The sequence below is a fragment of the Lonchura striata genome, chromosome 4 (assembly GCF_050655825.1).
Source record: "Lonchura striata isolate lonStrDom1 chromosome 4, ASM5065582v1, whole genome shotgun sequence".
Lineage (NCBI taxonomy): Eukaryota > Metazoa > Chordata > Aves > Passeriformes > Estrildidae > Lonchura > Lonchura striata.
The window spans coordinates 37,789,738-37,812,739 of record NC_140706.1 but is presented as its reverse complement, the minus strand read 5'-3'; the positions used below and the strand labels follow the sequence as shown (position 1 = coordinate 37,812,739).

General features: G+C 35.3%; 1 protein-coding gene across 8 annotated transcripts in view; it reads left to right on the top strand.

The window, feature by feature from the left end:
* Positions 1-23,002, top strand: part of PALLD (palladin, cytoskeletal associated protein) — a 186,092-nt gene that overhangs the window by 62,354 nt on the left and 100,736 nt on the right. For 7 of the 8 annotated variants that reach the window (XM_085577990.1, XM_085577989.1, XM_021555592.3 and 4 more), the window contains 8 exons: positions 57-235; positions 2,555-2,621; positions 3,205-3,310; positions 3,758-3,832; positions 6,308-6,449; positions 7,990-8,013; positions 16,311-16,430; positions 17,226-17,538. In XM_085577990.1, coding sequence (XP_085434116.1) covers positions 57-235; positions 2,555-2,621; positions 3,205-3,310; positions 3,758-3,832; positions 6,308-6,449; positions 7,990-8,013; positions 16,311-16,430; positions 17,226-17,538 — 1,026 coding nt within the window. The remainder of the gene's footprint in view (positions 1-56; positions 236-2,554; positions 2,622-3,204; positions 3,311-3,757; positions 3,833-6,307; positions 6,450-7,989; positions 8,014-16,310; positions 16,431-17,225; positions 17,539-23,002) is intronic. The other variant, XM_085577987.1, reaches the window with a different exon arrangement.

Genomic DNA, 23,002 nt, shown 5'->3' with positions numbered 1-23,002 from the left:
CTGAACCAATCCTTTATATTCTTTTCTTTGTCTTTCTAAATGTGTGTGGGCTGCAGATGGTTCTGTGAAGGAAAAGAACTCCAGAATTCCCCTGACATTCAGATCCATTCTGAAAGTGGAGGACTTCATTCACTAATTATTGTAGAAGCTTTTGAAGACGACACTGGGCGCTATACTTGTCTGGCTTCAAATTCTTTTGGTTCAGATAGCACATCAGCTGAAATATTCATTGAAGGTAAGAGACAAAATAATAAAATACTTGCTGCATATAAGAAAAGATAATTAAGCTGAAGTTTACTTTTGGTTCTTTATCTTCACATTCAGTATGGTGGTATTTTTATGGTATTCCTCTGCTTTTTTTTAACACAACACATTTTGAGCGTCACATCATATTAATTCAGATATTTCAAGGAATGTATCAGGAATCACTGAGTAGAGTGCTATTTAGTTAGGGTAGAAAAGAGATAAAGAATGAAATAGAAGGAACCAAAAACTTTGGCATATCATTGGCTTTTAAGCAGTACCTCTGTAGATCACTAGTTAAAGATTTGCCTAGTGATAGTAATAATGATTTCCATGATAGCTGTAATCCCCATCTCAGTTTTGATATATTTTCCTCCCTGTGCAAATATATGTGGCTGCCCAAAATGAGTCGTCTTTAGTCATGTGTAAATGTACTATAATCCTTTATTTCTGGCATACTGATTTTAAGTCAGATTAAAGTCAGTCATACTGGTTTTGTCCACAAACAGCTGCTAGTTATTGTCAAAATACTTCCTGACTGCAAAATTAGTAATAACTCAAGTATTATTTTCTCTGAGAAAAGTTAATTATGACCATAAGTAAAATTATTAAGTTATTTTTTAGCAGAGAACTATATTTCAGGCAAGATTCTTAACTGAATAGCAATTTTAATTTTAATTCATACATCTCCCAGAAAATTGAGTGCTATATATTCTTTTGCCAGTTTTGTAACTCATTAAAGTTAATTTAAATGGTCACTTGAAAGCATAAAATAAATTAACATAAGAAATAGGCATAAGAAATCTGAATAATGACATGACAAAATTATTATAGATTTTAATTAACAAAACAAAAAAACTTTTCTCTGTTAATTAGCTATATCATTACATATGTGACTTTATAGGATTTCTTTCATTATGCTCTTTATTCTCAGAACTTTTTAATATGCCATTAGGATATAATAGCAAAATCCCCAAGACTTTTCTGAATCTTACATATTCTAGTAGGAGTTTTCTTTACAGTAGTAATCATGATTTCAGAAATACTCAGTTGTAGTACAAAAACATACTGTTGTGTGAAGTTATAACGACAGAAACAATAGAAAAAGATGAAACAGCTAGGTAGAGAGATGCTGTGAATAAAATAATTCATTCTTTGACATCTGCCAGTCTTGCTATATGGAAGTCCTATCTTGAAGTTTTATAACATGTTCCTTTGAAAGAGGGATACTTGTACAAGACATTAGGTTCAAGACACATTCCCTGTCATTTTTAAGGGAAACAGGTTTGTCACACAAGCACTGCTTTGTACATTAATAGGCTTAATGACACTGATTTGTCATACTTTCTTTTGTGCAGCAGGCCCAGCCATGCAAGACCTGGTTGTTCTGTGTTCTTAATAAATTCTTTCATGTAGACACAGTTTGATGACTGGACATTTACTTCTCTCTTCTCATCTGTTTTATACTACTTATTGCTTTGATTTTTTTTACAGCATAAAATTTGTAAATCAATAGGGTACTTGGGTATTTTATTCCCAGCATTGTTTCATTGGAATCTGTCTATGCTATACTATGCATACTGATTATGAAATGCTTATGGTTTGTATTAAACATACAGCTATCCATATATATGCGCAAATTCCTTGAGGAATAATATGTACTGCATAAATGTCTAGAATAAATGTGTGAAGTATCTGTTGTTAGCAAAAATTAGGACAAAGGGAATAAATGCTTTCACTTTTTTTTTTATTAAGTAAGCTCAGGGTCTTGCCAAACACATACATTATATCAAGACTTTTACTGGCAAGAAATAGCAGTACATAAATGTTATGTGTAGGTTAATGTAAATAGTCTGAAATGTGGACAACATGGGCAGCAAGTTTAGTCTGAAAATGCCTTGGTATAGTGAGTTGCTCTTACTTAAGTTTGAAGATTTGTTATCTGTATGAGCCATATGTTTGCTTAAGCTTCAAATTTAAAATTTAAGTAAATAAAATTATACATTTCCCATAGAGCAATAGTATTCAGCATTTTTTTTTGTCTTGGCCATATTTGTTTCAATATGAAGGGAGACAGCTCGGAGCCCAAGGAAAGCAGTGTGCAATTAAATTGGCATGGTTATGATTTCTGTAACTGTCTAAAGTACATAGTTACAATCTTTATCAGATAAAAAAACTGCCATAGTTTCTTACAGAGGGTTCTCAATTCTTGGAGTAAAATGCAAAAGTATCATAGTTTTCCCTTTGGAATTTAAACATTAAATAAATCAATAAAAATATATGAGATTATTGAAAAAACTTTCTTTTCCAGGTGCCAGTTCTACAGATTCAGAGACTGAAAGTTTAATTTTCCAATTAAAATCTGGAGCTATGCCACAGTAAGTGTGCAAAGCATTACCAATTTTGTGTAAATGTTCTTTATAAGGGATACTGGAAAATCTTTGGTAGTTTTACAGTCTGAATAAGCATCTGGGGTACACTTGTGTGTGCCTTGTCTTTTCTATTACTCTCATGTGATATAAATGTTTAATATTATAACTGTAAATTCTATTAATTTGCTTGTTCTGTCAGAGAAGGCCAACCTTACCCTGACTATATATTTGTTGATACCAACTTTTCATATTCAAAAATAAGGTCAAGTTAACCAAGTTTTCATTTGTAGTCACCCAATCCAGTGCTTCCAAAGAAATGTGTAGAGGACTACAATTAAAGAAACAAAATACATTTTAGTTTCATCTTAAATTAGTACTTTTTATTGTGTGAGGAAGTGTAAATTAGCCAAAGGTTGTGTTCTATTCATGCTTCATTCATCCATCTTGTTCTTCAGCAGTCAATGTTGATCTTTTCAGTTGATAGTAACACATTTAAATATGTAGAAAGTACAAAGTAGCTTATGTATGAAAAAGGAATACATTCTCATTTCAGATCCTATAAAGCACTTCCTGGGTTTTTATTTTTCAGAGTCCAAAAGAAAACCACTTCTGTTTCCTTGACAATAGGATCTTCTACACCAAAATCAGGAGTGACCACAGCTGTAATTCAGCCTATCTCTATGCCCAGTCAGCAGGTACTTTTAGACAATTTTTAAACTAGTAAAAGTATTTCAAATTTTCTTCCAAGATTTGCAACATCAGAAAAACTCTGTCATTTTGAGGAATTATATTGTTATACTATAAACTTACATTACTGTGATGATCAGATGTAGCAGCAGAAGAAGCAAAAATGCTTCAGTGCAAAAGATTTACTTGAATCTATTAATGGGAGTCAAATTCTCAAAATAGTTACAGGCAAAGACAATTGGATACAAAATTCTCACTGGAAGTATAGAAGCTTGCATTTTGATTTCAGAATATAACAGATGTAAAATAGTTATGTCTTCCAAGAAGTATGGTAGAAAGAGAACACCATAATAAGACTACACATGTGAGAGTTTGGATTTTTGCATATACATTGGGGCTGTATCATTAAAACTAGTATTCTTTCCATTTCACAGCATTGTTGTGTTGCTTTGCAGGTTCAAAGCCCTACTTCATACCTGCACCATCTGGATGGACCTAAGCCTATCTATTCTGTACCTATTTTTACAAAGGTATGTTTATCATGATTTTTATATCATACTCTTACAGTCCAAAAGAAAATATCAAAATTATGTATCCTAACGCAGGAAGGCTTGATTAAGTTCAAACTTTTCAGTATCAATGACTTCCTAAGGAAATACTTTTCCACTGCAACAGTGAAGTTCTTATGCATTCTACAAGTGGATTTAAATTAATATTCTGTATGAGTTTTCTTATGCTCATGACTGCTCTCCATTGATAACTCTTTGTAAAATATAGCAAGGTAAGTACCAATTACTAATAATAGTCTTGATAAAGCCTCACTCACAATAATTTATCTACTAATAAGAACAAATAACACAGGCTTTTTAACTCTGATTTAGAAAAAAATTTGTAAGTTAAAAACCATAGAACCACTTAGGTTGGAAAAGACTTTTAAGATCATCAAGCCCAACCATTAACCCAGCACAACTAAGCCCACTGCTAAACCATGTTGATAAGTGCCCCTTCTACATGGCTTTTAAATACCTCCACAGATGGTGACTCAACCACTTCCCTGGGTAGCCAGTACTTGGCAACCCTTTCTCTGAAAACAATTTTTCCAATATCCAATCTAAACTTCTCCTGTCACACCCTGAGGCCACTTCCTCTTGTCCAATTGCATGTTACTTTTGAGAAGACCCCCACCCCCACTTCATTACAAATTCCTAGAGAGCAATTACATCCCCCTAAACCTCTGTTTCACCCGACTAAATAACCCGTTCTCTCAGCTGCTTCTCATAGGATTTGTGCTCTAAACCCTTTACTATCTTAGTTGCTCTTTGGGCATGCTCCAGCACCTCAATGTTTTTCCCAAGAGGGCCAAAACTCAGCATGGGATTTGAGGCACAGCCTCACCAATGCTGAGTACAAAAGCTAATCCTTTCTCCTGCTGATCATACTTTTTAGAAGAGAAGTTTCTATTCAGAAAATTCTATTCAGTATTTCTTAGGTAATTACTTAAGTCAATATTTATCTTCACATTCATCCCAAATCAAACTTAAGAACCAGGAATTTGGTAGCAGCAAAAAGAAGCATGCTTCCCTATCTATAAAATACAGCTTCAGCTGAAAATATTTCATTGTGCCTCAAACAATGATTTCCATAGTAGTAATTATTATTTAATCATGTTTGCTGAAGCCAAAATGGAGTATTTCTGGTTATTACTTCAGGAAAACATTTGATTAAAAATTAACATGGACAGCAAATAGCTTTGCCTAGAGATAAGAGTAAGCAAGAGTAAGACCTGCTCTACAGCTGTCTAGCTTGGTTCCAGCATATTCCTGTCTCATGTCAAGAAAGATCTGATCCTGTCCCCCATAATTCTGCACCCATACTGCAGGTGTCACAGGAGGGTGAATAGTGGAGGTGCAGGAGATTAGAGAATGTGGTTACTGCAAGGTTGGGAGGCAGGCAATTTTCAGGTAAGAGTGGGAAACAGGAGAAGTCCATCCCCCATCCAGAGATCACCAAAGTCATCAAAACTCTGCTGTTTCTTCCTAATGTTCATGTCTCTTGTCCCTGAAATTGTTTACTAACTTGCTTAAGACACCTGGGACATACCAAACAAACAAACAAAAAAAACTAATTACAGAAGAAACAAATCAGATATGAACAATAAAATATTAACTTAATCCAGCTTCCTGACATAAGTTTCTCCCCATACAAAGTTCAGGGAACAGCTCATAGATTTTCAGGTTCCCATGTAACCAAATTCTTACGTATTTGAATAACTAGAGATCTATGAATATAAACTAGAATAATTCTGAGCTGAGACCTAAATTCAAGTGCTTTGCTGCATTAAGGTCTAAAACTTGGTCAATAAATTGCAAAGGAAATGAGACAGCCACTGCAGAGTAAAAGGGACTCCTTGGTTCATAATCTTAAGACAGATAACAAAGGTAAAAATAGTAGCTATCACCTGTCAGTTCTGTTACTTAAAATATTGTGTTTCCCTCTGGTTGCAGATTAAAGATCTGTCCCAGAAGCTATCCATACACTAGTTAATATATCCTAACCATATTGGTCTCATCTAATTTTGCTTGGTTTGTTATATATGGCTCAAATGAAAAGCAGCTCCACCTTCTAGAGCTGGACCCAAAAGTAGCTAAGCTACTCTCTCAGGATTAAGTCAATCAATGTGTAATTAGTTCCAGAATTTCCATTTCAGTTTGTGGAAGAAGTGCAAAAATGGAAAGCTCAAACTGCAGTAATCTGCTTGTGTTCATTTGAGGAATTGAATACTTCTGCACTTTTCCAATCTTTGGTCTTTTTAAGAATATATTTGTAAATAATCTATTCAATAATTTTTAACTATATAGATATACTAAATTCAATCAGAATGAAAGAAAATGTCTATTGCAAAAATGTAATGACGCAATAAAGTTGAATTACAAAGGGAAGAAAATACTATTTTTAAGAATGCGAAGTGTTCCTGGTTTATTTGAATTGTGATGTTTATATTTCAGGAGTTACAAAATGCCACAGCATCTGAAGGACAAGTCGTAGTATTGGAATGCAGGGTCAGAGGACCCCCTCCCATTCATGTTAAGTGGTTTCGACAGGGCATTGAAATTCAAGATTCTCCAGACTTCAGAATTCTCCAAAAAAGTAAGGCAATTACATGGTTTAACTTCAGCCGGCAGTTGAGGACCACACAGATCCTCATTCACTCTCCCGCAGTGTGCTGGGGAAGGGAATTGGAAAAGTAAGAGTGAGAGAACTCATGGGTTGATATACAGTTTAATAGGGAAAGCAAAAGTCTCAGAAGCAAAGCAAAACAAAGAATTTTTTCACCCCTTCCCATGGTCAGGCAGGTATTTAGCCATTCTGAGGAAAGAAAGGTTCCATTACCTGTAAGTTGCTTGGGAAGACAAACACCCTAACTCTGAATGTTACCACTTCCTCCTTCTTCATCCAGATCTAAACGCTGAACATGATGTCAGATGGTTTGGAATATCACTTTGGTCATTGCAGTTTGTTGTTCCCTTCCCAATTCTTTGTGCATCCCCAGCCTCCTCACTGTCAGCAAGAAACAAGTAACAGAAAAGGCCTTTATAAAAAAAGTCTCTGTATTACCAACACTGTTTTAAACACAGATCTTAAACACGGTCCACTACCAGCTACTGTGAAAAAAAATAACTCTATGCCACTTATACCCAGGACATTTTCCACTCCCTTATTCCATACCATTTATGTCATGCTCAGGTCCCATACTAGCCAAGAGATCCTCAAGAACCACCACTTCTCATCCTTTGGTTGAGTACACAGATACCATTTCCTTAGTCTATGCATCATCCCTGTAAAATTTCATAAAACCTACTTTGAGTTCAGTTAGTCCATGTCTTTCGGCTCCATCTGTTATGGTGATACTCAGGACAGGAGAGGTGGTGTGTTGCATAGACTTACTGAGCACCAAAGCCAGCCCAGGCCAGGTCACCACTGCTATTGAATTGCTTCTTGTGAGGGCTTCTCCTCAGTTATTTCACATTGTTCCTGGTACAGTAATTCCTATAACATGCAACTCAAATCACAAGTTACAACAATTTAAAGGTATTGCCATTACAATCTTCTCCCGTGGTCCCACTGGGCCCTAGCATTGGACTTAAAATTGCAATTAACTCCTCTCCTTGTTTCTAGCCTGGCTAGCAACAAGAGGTTCTGGCTGCCTTTACTCAGTCAATTCCAGATGTACTACACACTACTTCAAGTGAAAGCCATCCTGGCCTGCACTTTGCTACCAAAGGGATTGAGGAAAAACACATTAGTGATGCCAGTTGTGGCATCTCACTTGGCTGCCTTTGACTCCAGTTCATCTGGAGCCCTAGCGCATCTGGCACAGCTGCACTCAGCCATGATCTGAAGTGGCTGCTTTTAATACAGGATAGGAAAAGATCATGAAATTAGTCTGTCAGATTAAGTTTTGGACAGAGTCCTTTCCTCTTCCCATTTCAACGCTAATGGCTAGATATAATAACTGAACATCTACCACTGACAAACAATTTAAATATTGTTGATTTTGTAATGTCTGCACAGGTTCTTGTTTACAATATTTCAGTATAATATGTTTATTCAGTACACTGATATTTCTTAATGCAATCTTTAATAAATTTTTCTTGTTTGTTTTCCTTCCTTATGATGTGATATGCAGAGCCACGATCTGCAACTGAACCTGGTAAGAATCATATGAAAAAATAATCTCTTTATTCACTACCTCTTTGAGTTTGTACTGAAACCATAAATAGAAAAGTGTTTCTGCTGAACATTGGTAAACTGAAACCCCCTTAAAGACAATACTGCTTTATCACACCTCCCATACTGTACTCTGTCCTTTACATCAATTCCTTTATTAGTTAAACAGTAAATTCCATTTAGACCTGCAAGGGGAGTAAATGGTTTGCTTGCTACTGAGGGAAAAAGTACAAGTCCCACAAAATTCCATTACCCAAATGGTGCTCATAAGAATTACATAACACCCAACCACTAAGTGCTAGTTTTACCAATCCAGCTTGGCAGATATGATGTGTCTTAAACACAAATAAAACCTGATCCTAAAAAAAAAAATAAAAATATGCACTGATTCAATTTTTGTAGCCTAGTCACAAGATAAAAGTCCTAGATTTTAACAAGTGAAAGGTGTTTCAGCTTCAGTTTTTCTCTGTCTACTTCATTTTCTCATTATACATCACTATATACTGGTGGAGATTCTTGAATAGTAAGTGGATGCTAAAAGACTGAGAATGTTCTTTAATTTTTCTAAGTCAAACATGTAGAAGAGAAGACAGCCATACATCCTAAACTTTGGTGTAAGAGGGTGACCAGTTGTGCTTGAGTATTCTTGAATTTGGAGGGTGTGTTAATTATGACACTGAAAAAAACAAAAGTTTTCAATCTTGAATCTGAGTATTTCCAAAGAATGTCTCTGAAGGATGCTAGCCATGGGGGGATGTTTTAACTCTGAGGGGTTGAATTAACAGGCAGGACAGACCTACCAGCTGAGAGATATTTGTTAAGTGACTGTGACTATGAGGGTACAGGCTAGGAAAAATGCAGTTTTCCTTTAATTTTCATGGAAATGAGAGGAAGGAAAGAGGGAAAAATCCTTTCTTTGTCAGCTGTTCACTAATTTTCTTGCAACTTCACAAAATTGCTATATACCTATTTTGCCTCATGTCCATTATACATATAGATTGCACACACACACGTGTGCATGCTCTATCCTTACAGTTAATACTATTAATCATGGTGTGTAGCATCATCAACTCTAGTATTAGCTGATGCCCTGAACACATGTGAGTGAATGATTTGATTTGTGGAGGCTGGAAATGTGAGCCATATGAAGGAAAGAAGACTATTGGAAAACCAAGCTAACCTCTAATGAGGAATTAAAACATGTCCAACTGCTAGCAATGGGCTATTAGTATTTTATAGTCATAACACAAACTTTAGGGTTTAAATATTGTAAGTTAGGGTACAAAATAGTTTAAAGACAGTTTCAATATCATATCAAGCCTTTGGATATGCAAATAAATAGAAGATAATATGTTCATGTTGAAGTAAGTTTAATTCTGTATCTTAGAACATTTTCCTGTAATATATATTGCATAATAAGTCTCCAAGTTTAGCTGTTTTCATGATATCTTAAAAAAAATCTGCTCAATAGATTGACTTTTTTCCCCTTCTCAGAGGAACATTTCTCCTGTCAAAGTAGCAAATTTTTTCTAGATTTAATCTATCAGATTAATCTAACATTATCAGAATCAGACCTAGTATATCATTCTTACTAGGAGCTTCTTTCCTACAAAATCCTTTTAACTGTGTTCAATTTGTCCTTTAAAATGTTAGATAGTATCTGAAAGGAGTGAAATTTTACACAAAAATTTCTAAGTATAAATTTACCAGCCTATCTCAGATCTAAGAGTTTTTAATATCCAGTTTAAGACTCTTCTGTCAAAACTCACAGTCATGAATGTTTGCTTAGTTTTAATTTTGGTAATTTTTTTTTACCCTTTCACCCTCTTTAATAAACCTAATGTGTATAATGCTAGATAAACTAAATATTTTAGAGTAGGAATGAAGCATCTTCTAGTAGAATTTGAAGCACTTTTTTGCTAGAAAGAAAAGGTTTCCTTTGTGTGAATAGTTGAGTGCTAGAAGATTTTTTTTTTCATAAACAACTAACTTTCATATTGTTAGTTGCAAGGTTTGTACAGCCTCTCTGACAGTTATTGCTATGGAAGAAGTAAGAATGTTGGTATGTTGGTATTAGTTAATGAAACTATCAACTTGCTTTCATAACTGCTGCCTGAAATAGAAAACAGAAAGTGAGATTCTGAGTCCAAAGAGATCATCACTTTGCCAGCCCTCTCACTTACCTGCATTGTCATGTTGAAAGTGCTGAACATTCTCCTTCCCATTTCTGGGTAGCTTGCAGGCCCTGAGAGAAGATACCTGAAGTCTTCTAAGGGTGCTAGGGAATGGATTCTTACATGAAAGGTGCATTCCTTGAATCTTCTTAAGTATAGAAAATTCTTTAATGTTGAGGTATCCCATACCAGCAAGACAAGAATAGGAAGACATCTCAAAACAGTTTGGTATCTGTACTGTTGCAGTTTTACAGACATAACAGTAGTGAATGCTTGACTGCAGTCTGGCTGGTTTGTTGTTGGATTATTTCTATTTTCATGCTTGTAATTATGTTGCAATATATATTTATGAGCACCTTCCTGTGCTTTCGGTCTATGAATAAATTTCAATTTGGCATTTTGTTCTCCCTGGAATCATTGAGCTAAGTACTATACTATCCCTTAAGTTTTGGGCACTTATCTTTTCCTACTAAGCCCTATTAAATAATGTAGTATCTTAAATATTGTGGTGCCTTATACACTACAGAAATTAATGACAGTACACTTACTGGCTTATTTGTGTAGGAATTGACACTGTGCATGCAAAGGGAATGTAAATCAAGTTTGGGCAAAATGTAAATATTTCCTTTTGGCGTAAATAATGAGCAATGTTTTGTATATTAGTAGTAATAAGTAACACTGGGTTTTAGGATGTCATGAAAAAATCTTAAAATTTGTACAACAGGAAGCTGGATATGGGTATCAGAAATGTAATAGATGCAGTACTGGTTTGTGATGTAATTCAAACTCTTAGAAGCCAGACTAAACAATGTCTTCAGAGGAAATTTTTCATGAGCAAGTATATATTAAATATTGGTATTTAATGTGGATGCTTAATACATATGCAAGATTGACATGGAAATGTGCATATGCTATATAAGTATTCAGAATTTTGAAAGATGGACATGTTTTCTAAAAATTTTTCTAAGTGTAAAACATCCATGGAATTTTACAAATTGTAACAAGTTGTAGTGTGACTTTAATTGCTGGTTGTCAACCAAAATCCAACCATCAATAAACATTATAGCACTCAATAACATTGGTTGTCCTTTGATAGGTCAGTACTAATGATTTAAAGGAAAAATATTCAATGAACTCACACAAGTAAGAAATTAGGAAGCAAAGGGGGTTTTTTGGCTACTTTTTTTTTTTTTTTTTTGCTACACTCTTTCTACTCTAATGTGTTTTGCACTCCTTTTTCTGTCTAGACAGAAATCAGTTTGCATTGCAAATCCCTCCAGACTGCTTTGTGAATTAATAGCTAGTTAGATTACTCAAAGCCAACATCACAGTTTGTCAAATTACCTGTTCTCTACTTCTTTCTTGGACATTTTGATTTTATACTGATTGAATCCTTCAAAAACAGGCTGCCTGAGAATGAAAAATCCCATGGAATCACTTGCCAGCTGTTGATATTTTGACCATTACTCAGCTGTCTGGAGACAGCCACAAACTGTATTGAATTACATTAGAACTATTGTCTAACAGCATGTAAGAAGAAAACTGTATGAAGTAATTTTGCTTAAATTGCCAGGGAATTGCCACATATACTTTTGATGCTTTTTTTTTTCCTAAGCACAATACTGTGTATGTTCACAAAGCACATCTCAAAAGATAGTCATCACTTCTCTTGGATTGTGCTTTCTTTTTTCCTGTTTAACTGCTGTGCTCCAGAGTCCCCAATCTAGTTAAGTAAATCCTTTAGAAATTCCCCCCTATTTCTACATAATGTTTGAAACTGAAAATACATGCAAATGTTACAGAAATCCTTACTGCTTCCCTGCACCAAAATAATCACCTTTCTGGTAGCTGATGAAATTCAAAACATAGAAGCTTTGGTAGGTTAACTTGCATGCCAGATCCTTGCACTCTTTAGTGAAAACAAGAGAATTACAACTAAGGATCTGTCTTCTTTCACTGCTGAGAAGCAAACAAGGGCTTGGAGAAAGCAATCTTGTATGAGCCATATCTCAAGAAGTCATATTAAGAGAAAAACTGAAAATAGGCTAAAATTCCCCTTCATTTAAGGTGATCTGATCAATTTACATATTATTGCTTGTCAATTAAATTTTCAATTGTACTCTATGCTCTCAAGATACCTACAGAATTTTTTCCCTGTCAGTAACCTCATCTTAAGTCTGACTGCTACAACTATCCTTGCTTGGTGATGCTTCCAAATTCAGAGTAAACAACTGATCTGTTTTGTACTATGTGATCTGAAAAAAAACAAAACAAAACAAAACATTGTCAGTCCTGTCCAACTATAAACATTTAAAGCTTTTTGGAATGCAGTAATATTCACAGCTATGTTGCTGAATGCATTCATTCCAGCCTTGATGTATACACCTAACTTAACTTCGAACTAGGTGGCTTAGGCATCTACAGTATCATAAATGCCTTAGGGCAAGCTTTAGCATAAACTTTTCCTTGACAGTGATAAATGGATTAATTTCTCCTCAAACCTGAACAATGTTTTGGGGGCTAAAGTTTTTGTTGCCATAGCAGTGTACCATTTGATATTTATTGTACCCAATCTGGCTAGATAGCAGACATCTTGGTTATTGATTACATATTGTGTAACCTAGGCTCTCCACCATAAAACTACATTTTATTGCTCACAATCACATTTGCTGTTGTTCAGTTTTCTTACCAGTCTTTTTTAAGTGGTGTTTGAGATATCTTCAAACGTAGTCAGTCTTGTGCATCTTCTGAAAAATTAACTGTTCATTCCTTGAGTGACATAAAGTCTATTAAATAGGCCAGAACAGCTGTCTTACTGAATAAAGCTATATGCAAGTGATCATCAGTAACAGGCAAATTGAATAAATTTTTTGTTATGTTATTGCAAGCTAAGACATCTACGGGTCTGCTATACTACCATTTATTATGCTACTCTGCATATTCTTCTCTATTTTCACTCTTCTCTATTCTCTTTATATAAAAAATGCACAGATACCTAGATGAGAAGTAACCTGATGGGCCTATTTGAGTTTAACTGGAGTTAAACACTTGTGGAGCATGAGGGAGAATAAGACACAAGTTGTGTACAAGTTGGCAGAGTTCTGTTTTGTTGGATTTTTACCCGGAAACCACAACTGTGACTTCCCACTGTCTCTGTGTATCAGAAAACTTATGGCTTTGAACCTACAGCTCTGGAAATTGATCTTTCATTGCATGGGAATGAACAACTACCAGCAAGGGACTGTACTTATTTCCCCAACTGTGTGTGCATTACAGTGGAGGAAGTTAATGGTCACATTCAGAAATTAAGTTGCAGATATAAGAACTGCTCTACCTTTAATATAATACAGAGAAACATTCTGAAGTAAACATATTTCCAGTGATAAAATTTGTTAAAATACAATAGTTTTCTCCCCTACCAAAGTTTATTCTTCCTAATGGACTCATGAGCCATAAAGGGAAATAATAGCTGTGTAAAATGTAATCTTTCTAAATAACTGACAAAACAGTCAAGTACTTGCATGCCTAAGCATTTTACATGTTTCAGTGAACAAAATGCTTTTGTATTCATTTAGTCAAGTGTTAAATATGTTTTAAGGCCCTGAGAACAGCATTTCAGGGCTGCTTTCTGGAACACATTTCTGTGATGAAGTTATTTGTCAGCTGATGAATGCCAGGAAGTAGAACAGACATTATTTCCCTCAAATCTTCTGATTCTGCTTAGCACAGTACCAGAAAGTCAGATAATTACATAAGTCAGGATGTAAAGGTAGAAAAATACTCAGAACACTGAGTATATCCAGAGTGTGTTATGGAAATCTTGAAAGAACCTTTCTTTTGCCAAATTACTATTTCATTTCTATGTGTTCCACTGTAGTAAGCCTTTTAGCAAGGACCTGGAGGTGAGTGATTCTTGGCTTGGAGGAGGAAAATCAATAAAGAAGATGGCAGTGTGTTGTTCACATGTGCTTTTTGCCTAAGCTGCCTTTTGATTTGTTCTTAGGATTTTCATGTTTTCAGTTTAGCCAGTTTTCTTATGATTGATCACAAATGTGTTGCAGTTTGTTTGTCTGGTTGAAAAGACTAAATTTTAATCTCTGATTATTTTCATCATTAAATTACTCTGAAACATTTTTACAGGGATTTCTGCAATCTACCATATATAATTTTAAAATATACCTCAACAGTAAGCAAAGAACATCATTGTAGAATCCATTAGAATTCTTTTGTCATGAAGAGTGAAGATTGGCTCTTCTCCCGTGATCATTTTATACACTCAAAAAGCTGGAAGAATGTTATGCATTAATTAGCTCTGCTGTTTGAAAAATAGGACTTCTGCTGGTTGCTGTTTTATATTGCCTTTGACCTCTTTCAAAGAGCAGTTCTCAGCCTGGTGGAGTGATCTTTTGCAGTCCTGAAAGACGCAGCTTTCAGCATTCTGCTGTTAAATGAACAGGAAACTAGAATGCTGCCTGTATAAGGTTACATCCCCAGGGTCAGTTCAGTCCAGGAGTACGCACGTGTGGTTAACAATACAGCTTCCACTGCTTATGACACACCAAGGCTCTAAAAAAAGCTGATCTCAGTAGTTCAAAAACTAGCTTGTGTTACCCATTACTTTCCTGATAAGACCTTTCATGAGTCATTAATCTTCATCTGTGTTAGAGAAGATCCAACGTGCTACAGTCTTACCAGACATGATTCTTGCAGCTACACAGAATGACTGGTTTGTGATGCCAAAACAAAGGCATGTTCTGCTCTCTGAAAATCAACCCTGAGCCAAAGATTTAGTCAGTCATTCATTTTTAGCCGATTTCCAGTACAGGAAGCTTTTGGATTCATTGTCATTTATAATTGGAAAAAACTCATTACTTTTTTGCTAACATTTTTTGTCTAAATGAGACAGTGGTCTGTCATTCCACAGGGGGAAAAAAACCAACCACTGTTTGAAAATGTTTTCCAAATTGAACTATAAGAAGTGAAGTTGACCTTACTGAACCCTTGTACAGAATAATTTTCATATGGAAGTTATTAGATTCTAAATTACTTTTCCTCATTTTAGGGTATGCTTTTTTTAGCTGGTTATGTGATAATATATGGGAGTACGTGTAAGTGTCCAAATTGCAAAATGCATTTTTCTTTTTTTTTTAATTTAAACTGAACATTATAAAATTTCTCTGCTTTGGTTTTGAGATTAAAAAATCAGCATTATTTAGATCATCGTACTGTGACATCTTAAAAAAACTGTACCATACAAGTAGAGATAAAAGAAAGGGACTTCTTGGAAGAAACTGGAAAAAATATGCCTAAAGAGTTAAGTGTGCCTATTATAAATGGATAAAACTGATTTTGTAAATTTTCCTGTAAAACTCAACCTAATATACTTCACACAAATTTTCAGACAGAAACCATCAAAGCCTATACCATGGCTTATCAAAGTAGAATGAACAAATTGAAAACAGCTACAGAATCTGTCTGTCACAGCATTCTGAATAGGTTTTGGGGATATCGTTTTTTATTATATTTTTAATGTATCAATTCTCACTTCTGTGTAGACAGTGACAGAAATTATTTTCCCAAACTCTGCATAAGGGGAATATTTATAAATCTGGAGTTTTTAATTCTGGTTAGTATATACAGAAGTGGTGATAAAATGTTTCCTAGTTTTACTGGAAATGGGATATGATATGAATGTTTCATTAAATACAGAAAAATAAATTAGATAAAGAATTGGTGACATTTGTACTGATGGTGTTATTTAGAGACACAAAAAGAACTTGCAAAGATAATTGTTTCTGGAAACCATTACATTCATTTGTATTAATTAGTACTATCCTGCATTAAAAAAACATTGAGTATGTAAAATGCACAGACTTGTATCTGCAAAATTACTGTTCAAGCCAGTTTTTAAAACTTAGCTTGATGAATTTACTTCTTTCAGATGCAAAATTATTTTCCTTAAAGCCATTTATGTTGGAAGTTCTGCAGTTCTCACAATATTTCTTTGTAAAAGTCTATTTTCTGTCCTTTATATATGCAGTGCATAAAACACTACATGGTACTTTAAATAGTTTATTATGCACTTTATTTTTCTGTTTATTTCCAGAAGAGATATGTACACTTGTAATAGCAGAAACCTTTCCTGAAGATTCGGGAATTTTCACCTGCACAGCAACAAATGAACATGGTTCAGTAACAAGCAGTGCACAACTAACTGTGTGCTCAGGTATGTGACAAAGAGAAAGAGGAGTGAGGAGCTTTTAGTCATAAATCTTACATGATTAATTTACCTGTGAGGTTGTCAGTGTGCTTTCTTTGTTGAAAATGGCTGCTGTAAGAAATGGGGATTGTCAACCTCACTGCATTCATATAAAGCAAACTGAATGTTTCTTACATTCATTTCCTAGTTTAATATTTTTATTAATGAGAAACACATTCTTAAAGTTCTGCCACAAGCCTGGCATATCTTAAGCATTGGGGTTCAAGACTAGATGGCAGCAGAGGCAAAATTAAAGAGATGAAACGATTTTACTAAAGGTGGCCTTCTGTAAAATAAAACACTGTTACATGTTTCGTTTTGTGATATGTTTCCATATATACTGTCGTTGGATGCACTAACCCAGCTGTCATTGCAAACTTGCCATGTATACATGCATTCTTCAACATTTTTAAATTATTAGTTCCTCAGTGATCCTGAAACTTCAGGAAGTCCTGTTTTAGCTGTTGTCCATACTTGTCAATCTCAGTTAGTGCTTTGATTCCTTGAAATAGAATTAGAGAAGTCCCTAAGGTTTCTAGTTCTGCCTTTTGCATGAGGCACACTCAGAAAATGAATAGCCACCCATGTATCTAATTAAATAATAGCATAAATTTTCAATAGAAAGCATAAATTATCAATAGGAAGACTAGAAAAATACCTTTATAAAACCAAAGATATTTCACCTTTAAAAAACTGAAAATACACCTTGTATTTACCATGTCTATGACTTGTTGAAGAGATATTCTTTTTTATTTCTTTTAGCCAGCTTGGAATGCTCTAGTGATGATTTCCATCATTTCTCACCACTTTCTCCAGTTGAAATTAGCTCTCTTGAGCTTCCTTCTAAGAAACTTACAGATACCCACCAAGTAAACAACACTGAGTTGAGACCTGGTGTGATAGACCTTCAACAACAGCTCAATACATCTGAGGAAAAATCAAATGGCATTCATCCTCTTCATGGAGTAAATGGAATGATTAACAGCAAGTCAAATAGTGATAAATCCATCCCACCTCCAGCTGTCTTGCTTTCACCTACTAAGGAACCACCACCTGTGCTTGCCAAACCAAAGCTGTGAGTATTTTGCAGTGGTTTTTTTTTTTTTTTTTTTCCTATAAACTTGATATTTGCTGACAGCAATTTTTTGCCTGAAGTGATTTAGCATTAGACAAATGTCTGTCCCTTGAACAGTCTTGCTGCTGCTATGATTTATGTGCCAAAGAGCTGAATACAGGTGACACTTGTTTCCTTCATGTAATGCTACATCAAAGGGAAGTACATTCTATATCCCAATGCCTTTAGAGAAGTTGAAGATGAAGTCACAAATAGAGAAGTACTGTAGTGGCTGTTGCTCCGTGCCTTTTTTTCCCTAGTCACTGTACCTAAAGGTCATAGTGGCCTGAGATTTTTGGATGCTATTTCTCTTTCAGCACTGGTTAGGTATTTTTTTTCTGCATGCACTTGGGTTTCTGTAGTCAGTAGATATTCAGATGTGTAATTTTTTTGTTATTTCTTATGTTTATGAATAACATATCTTGCTCTGCTTTCAGCCAGATTAAAATTGCTCTCTTATAGCTAAAAGTCTGAGAAGGCAAAACTCTAGGAAAGTACAGAGAAATGAGTGATAAAAAAGTTACAGTAACATTTTTACCTTTTGTTAATGGTGATATCTTATGCATAAGCAATATTATGTTCTCTGTTAACTCACAGTTTGAGTTTAACATTGCACAGACTCCTCTTTTCCATCTCCCTCAAGAATATTTGGAATGTGATGAACTAAAATGCTACTTTATTTCATTTGCACCAATAGTAAATGGATTTGTAAATTATAAAATTATAAAAGTGTGTTTAAGAAGAAGCATGAAACATTGTCTTAAAGCTTAGCTAGCTCATTTGCTTTATTCCATGATTTCACATGAAATTTACAAAATATAAAAATGCTGTTATTTTGGCACTCATGTTTGAATTTAAATGCACAAAACCACATTTGAGGCAGCAAGCCAACAGTATTCCCTTTCCACTCTCACCACTTTTTCTTTCAGTTGCTCTTTGTCATTCTAAGCAGTCTCTGGCAACTGTACAAGGGAATGAGGAGTGGAAGAATTAGAACAACAGAGTAGTGAAATAACAGTATATATGGTGGTGGTTGCGTGTATGGGAGGGAGGCTGCTGAGGATGGCATCTTGCAGATGATATGTGATATGGAGAAAGCCAGATGGTCCTGTACCCAGCGTATGTATCTGTGGCAAGACCCACTTGTGAAGAAAGGAGATAGTGTCTCCAGCAGAGCAGTAAAAAAGAAATTTCACTCCAGACCCTTCTTTCCCAGAAGCAATGTTGCCTGAGATAAGGGAAAGAATGTGGTGTAAAATACTTCATTATATAACATTCACTGCTATGTCTGCGAAATTTGTTTTGTTGTTAAACACAGAGTCAACATAAAATACAGAAACGTGAGAGGGATGCTATTGCAAAAGTCCCTTCAGTTGCTGATGTCCAAACTGATGACCTTGGAATCCCTTGTGTAATTACTCTTGATTCCTATATTTTGCAATTAACAACGCTTGATGCACAAGAGACTGATCTTGATTGCAGTCAAGATACATGTTTTCCTCGGTCAAAGGCTGTGTACATCTGTGCTGCTGTCAGAAATTGAAATCTTGCCTTCTCCTCAGCCAAGTATTTTGCTCCCAAGTACAGTGATAGAATAAGGAAGGGAAAAAGTGCCAACAAGAGGAGAAAAAGAAATGACTGACTGCAGAGACTTGAAATCAGCTTTCAACATTTGGAAAACTGCTTCCTTAGTAAAAGTGAACAAAATAATGACATTAAAATTAGCTGAGTAGTAAAGTAGCTCTCTCAACTGTAAGAATGATCTCTCTTGAAAATAACTCATCTATGGAATTGTATCTGTCTGTAGAGTATTAGATGACAGAATCAGCACATACTAGAAGTGAATAAGAGCTTATACACTTATAACCTTTTTTAAAAATTATTTAAACTAATAATTGTTAATTATGGAGAGAGCTTTAAGCTTCTGAAAATCATTAATAGGTTTATTTTTCAGGAAGACTGGTTTTAAATTTCCAAAATAATATTTTGGTTTTGAGTTTATAATAAATTATAAATTACTTAACAGGTTTATCTGTGAACTGTCTGAAAACAGTTTCTTCAGCCAACACTGAAATTAATTGCAAAGACTTTGGGAATGATAGGGTAGTTTTGGTTTTACATTTTTTATTATTATTTTTAATTTAACAAGAGGGAGAGATTAAGTACGTTCTTGAAGTATGAAATAAATTTGCATCTTGGCAATGTAGCTGTAACCAACACCTATAAGTAATGAGTTATCACAATTCAATCTAATGCAAGAGTGGACATGCTATAGAGAGTTACTGTAAGTGTTTTCAGGCTTGAAAAGTGTTTTTAAAGTCCTAAAAAACATTCAGGCTGTGGTTACAGACACTTTAATGATCCTTAAGGCATCATTAGTTGTTGTTTCAGTGTGATGCTAAGAAAATTTAAGAGTTTAATATGACAATATCAAACTGGGAAAATATATATATAGAATTAATTAGGGAAATAGTCAACACCAGATATTTTGCTAAAGTGAAATCTAGAAGACAGTAATTCTAAATATGTTTAAAAGGCACAATATTTCATGCTGTCTTGTTTGCAACATGAGTTTCTGTAGAGTGAAAGGACTGTTGAACTGAGACATAAAAACCTTGATTTTTGTGATTCTGATGTCTGCTGCAGTGACCTGTTTGAGGAGGTTGAGCTATTACTGTGCCTTGGACTTTTTGGCCCACAATGCTGTAATGCACAGATGAGTTTCAGAAGATCCCCAGCAATGTGTGTTATCTTAAGATGATAATTTGCACCGCTCAAAATCAGTAAAATTATGTTAATAGTAATTTCAGTGTGAAGCCTGTGTATGAGCCTTATATCCCTTATAATCCTCAGTGTGAATGTCTGCAAAAAAAGACACAAGGCTGTCCTGTAGGACTTTATATAACATGTCTATGGTTTCAAATGAAGAATTTCCATTTAAGTGGCTTGGTATCACTGTTAATTTTCCATGCGTCTGTTAAAACAGTAAGAGAAAAAAGACGGTGTTCATATGGTTACTGGATGTACCTGTGTGATGTTTGTTGGCTTTGTAACAAGCCAGCATTTCAAAGTTCAGAGACTCAGTGTGGTGCCAGAGCTTCCTGACTGTCTAGAACTCTAACACCTGACCAGAGAGCTTCTCTGCAGTTGTCTCATGTCCAGCCTCTTTGTGGTGGAGTGTTATCCAAGTCTGTCATATACAATGACCACAAAGAGTGTAAGCTTAAAGAGAGTTTATTATTTCCATTATAATTGTGTTTGATATCTGCAAACAGTAAGCAACTTTTCAGAATACATTGAGAAGAGCTGGATGGAAAAATAATATGTGAGAATAGGAAACAGTTCAATGATTCGCGTAGCTTTACCTTCACGAGCAAAGGTCTATTCATATCCATTTATTTTGTTTCATCTACTCTGCTCTTTCAAGGTTGGTAAGGACCTTTGGATCTTTATCTTGCTGTTAAAGCCTACCCTCAATTAAACCTTGATCTACACATATTTTCTACTGTAGTAGAAATAACTCATGCTAACTAAATTTGCTAAAATGTAAAGCGGGATAACTACATATAAGGTTCATCCCTTGATAATAGTACAAGTCCAGAGTATTTTCTGCATCTGTTTTCACAATTAATTCATTGATGTTTCATTTGTAATGTTTTTTTCCTCTCATTCTATACCAACATATTTTTTAGCAGAAATGGAGTTAAAACAAGGAAAAGTTTTGTGAAGCATTTCCATTTCAGTGATCAACAAGTACTTGGACTAGGGTTTATAATTTAATAATAACAAATAATATATGAAAATAGAGAAGGTTTTATTGGAGAATATACTAAGAAATAGGATTTTCCCCCATTATCTCAGACTCATTTCTTATGCAAAAGTTGCAAATTGTGAAAAGGAATATGAAGTGTTATAATTTCTCCTGGTACACCTGTGGACTGAATGCAGTAGATAACAGTAATTTTAAAACAAGGCATTAGTAGTTTTTGTGATCTTGGATCAGTGTGAAAATCTCTGAGACCACTGGAAGACAGAAGAGAGGAAATAGGAAAGTTATGAAAAATAGGTTGAAAGTCACATTTCATTGCCTATTTCAGATCAAGGAATAGCATGACCCAAAACCAGAGGCAGTTATTGCTGAGAAATTTCCTTTTTGCTTCTGTCTTTGTTAACATAGTGTCAAAGGGTAATCACAAATGAACTTTAAGCCTTTAAAATATGCAGCAATAGAAGTCTGAATACCTTACTAACAATAGATTGAAAAACAAGAGAGGTTAAAGGTGATACATTTATTTTTTAGGTTTTTTCTTCTTTTGGCACTGATGTTGTCTGACCCAAGTAGGTGGAGACACGTAAGTGTACATCCTGCCTACATAAAAGCTAATCAGTCTTTTAAACAGAAAAGTCAAATATTCTTGAAATAGTCACAAAATACATATACTGTTTGTGTCACCATCATGGTATGCACACAGAACTTTGGTATTTTTTCAGATTTGTACTTTAACACTGAAAGTAATCTCGTTTATAGGACAAGCAGGGACATGAGAGAAATTAATAGAATCATTGATTGGTTTCAGTTGGAAAGACCCTTAGGGATTATCTAGTTCCACTCCTGCTGGGATGGGCAGGGACACCTTCCACGACACCAGACTGCTCAAAGCCCCATCCAGCCTGGCCTTGAATGCTTCAAGGGATAGTGCATGAACAGCTTATCTGGACAACCTTTTCCAGTGTCTCATCACCCTCACAGTAAAGAATTTCTTCCTGATATCTAATCTAAACCTTCCCTCTTTCAGTTTAAAGCCAATGCTATTTGTCCTATCATTATCACTCCTATATGTCCTATCTGCTCCAGACTCCCACAGGCCCCCCTGAGGTGCTGGAAAGGCTGCTCTGAGGTCTCCCCAGAACCTTTTCTTCTCCAGCCTGAGCAACCTGGCTCTCTCAGCCCACCTTCACAGGAGAGGTGCTTCAGCCCTCTGAGCATCTTCAGGGCCTTCTCTGAACTTGTTCAAATAGGTCCATGTCTGTCTTATGTTGGGGACCCCAGAGCTGGAGGCAGCACTGCAGGTGAGGGCTCACAAGAGGAGTAGGAGAGGGAGAGTAAGCTTCCTCAAGCTGCTGGTCATGCTTCTTTTGGTGCTGCCTATGATATGGTTTGTCTTCTGGGATATAAGTGCACAAGTTCAGCCACTTGCTTGAGCCTGTGCATTTTAAGCTTTTGGTTAAATATATGCTTTAGACTTGTAAAAATCTTTAGTGCCTCCAAGAGTGTTCTCCCTCTCCTTTCTGCCTTTACGGCTCTGTTGCCTCTCTCACACCTTTGTTACTGACACCACCAGCTCCTCAAAGTACCAAGAATGAGCTTTTTTTCTAAGAAAAGGATAGCAAATGTTGGGGGTGGGAGGTGGATTATGTAAATAAG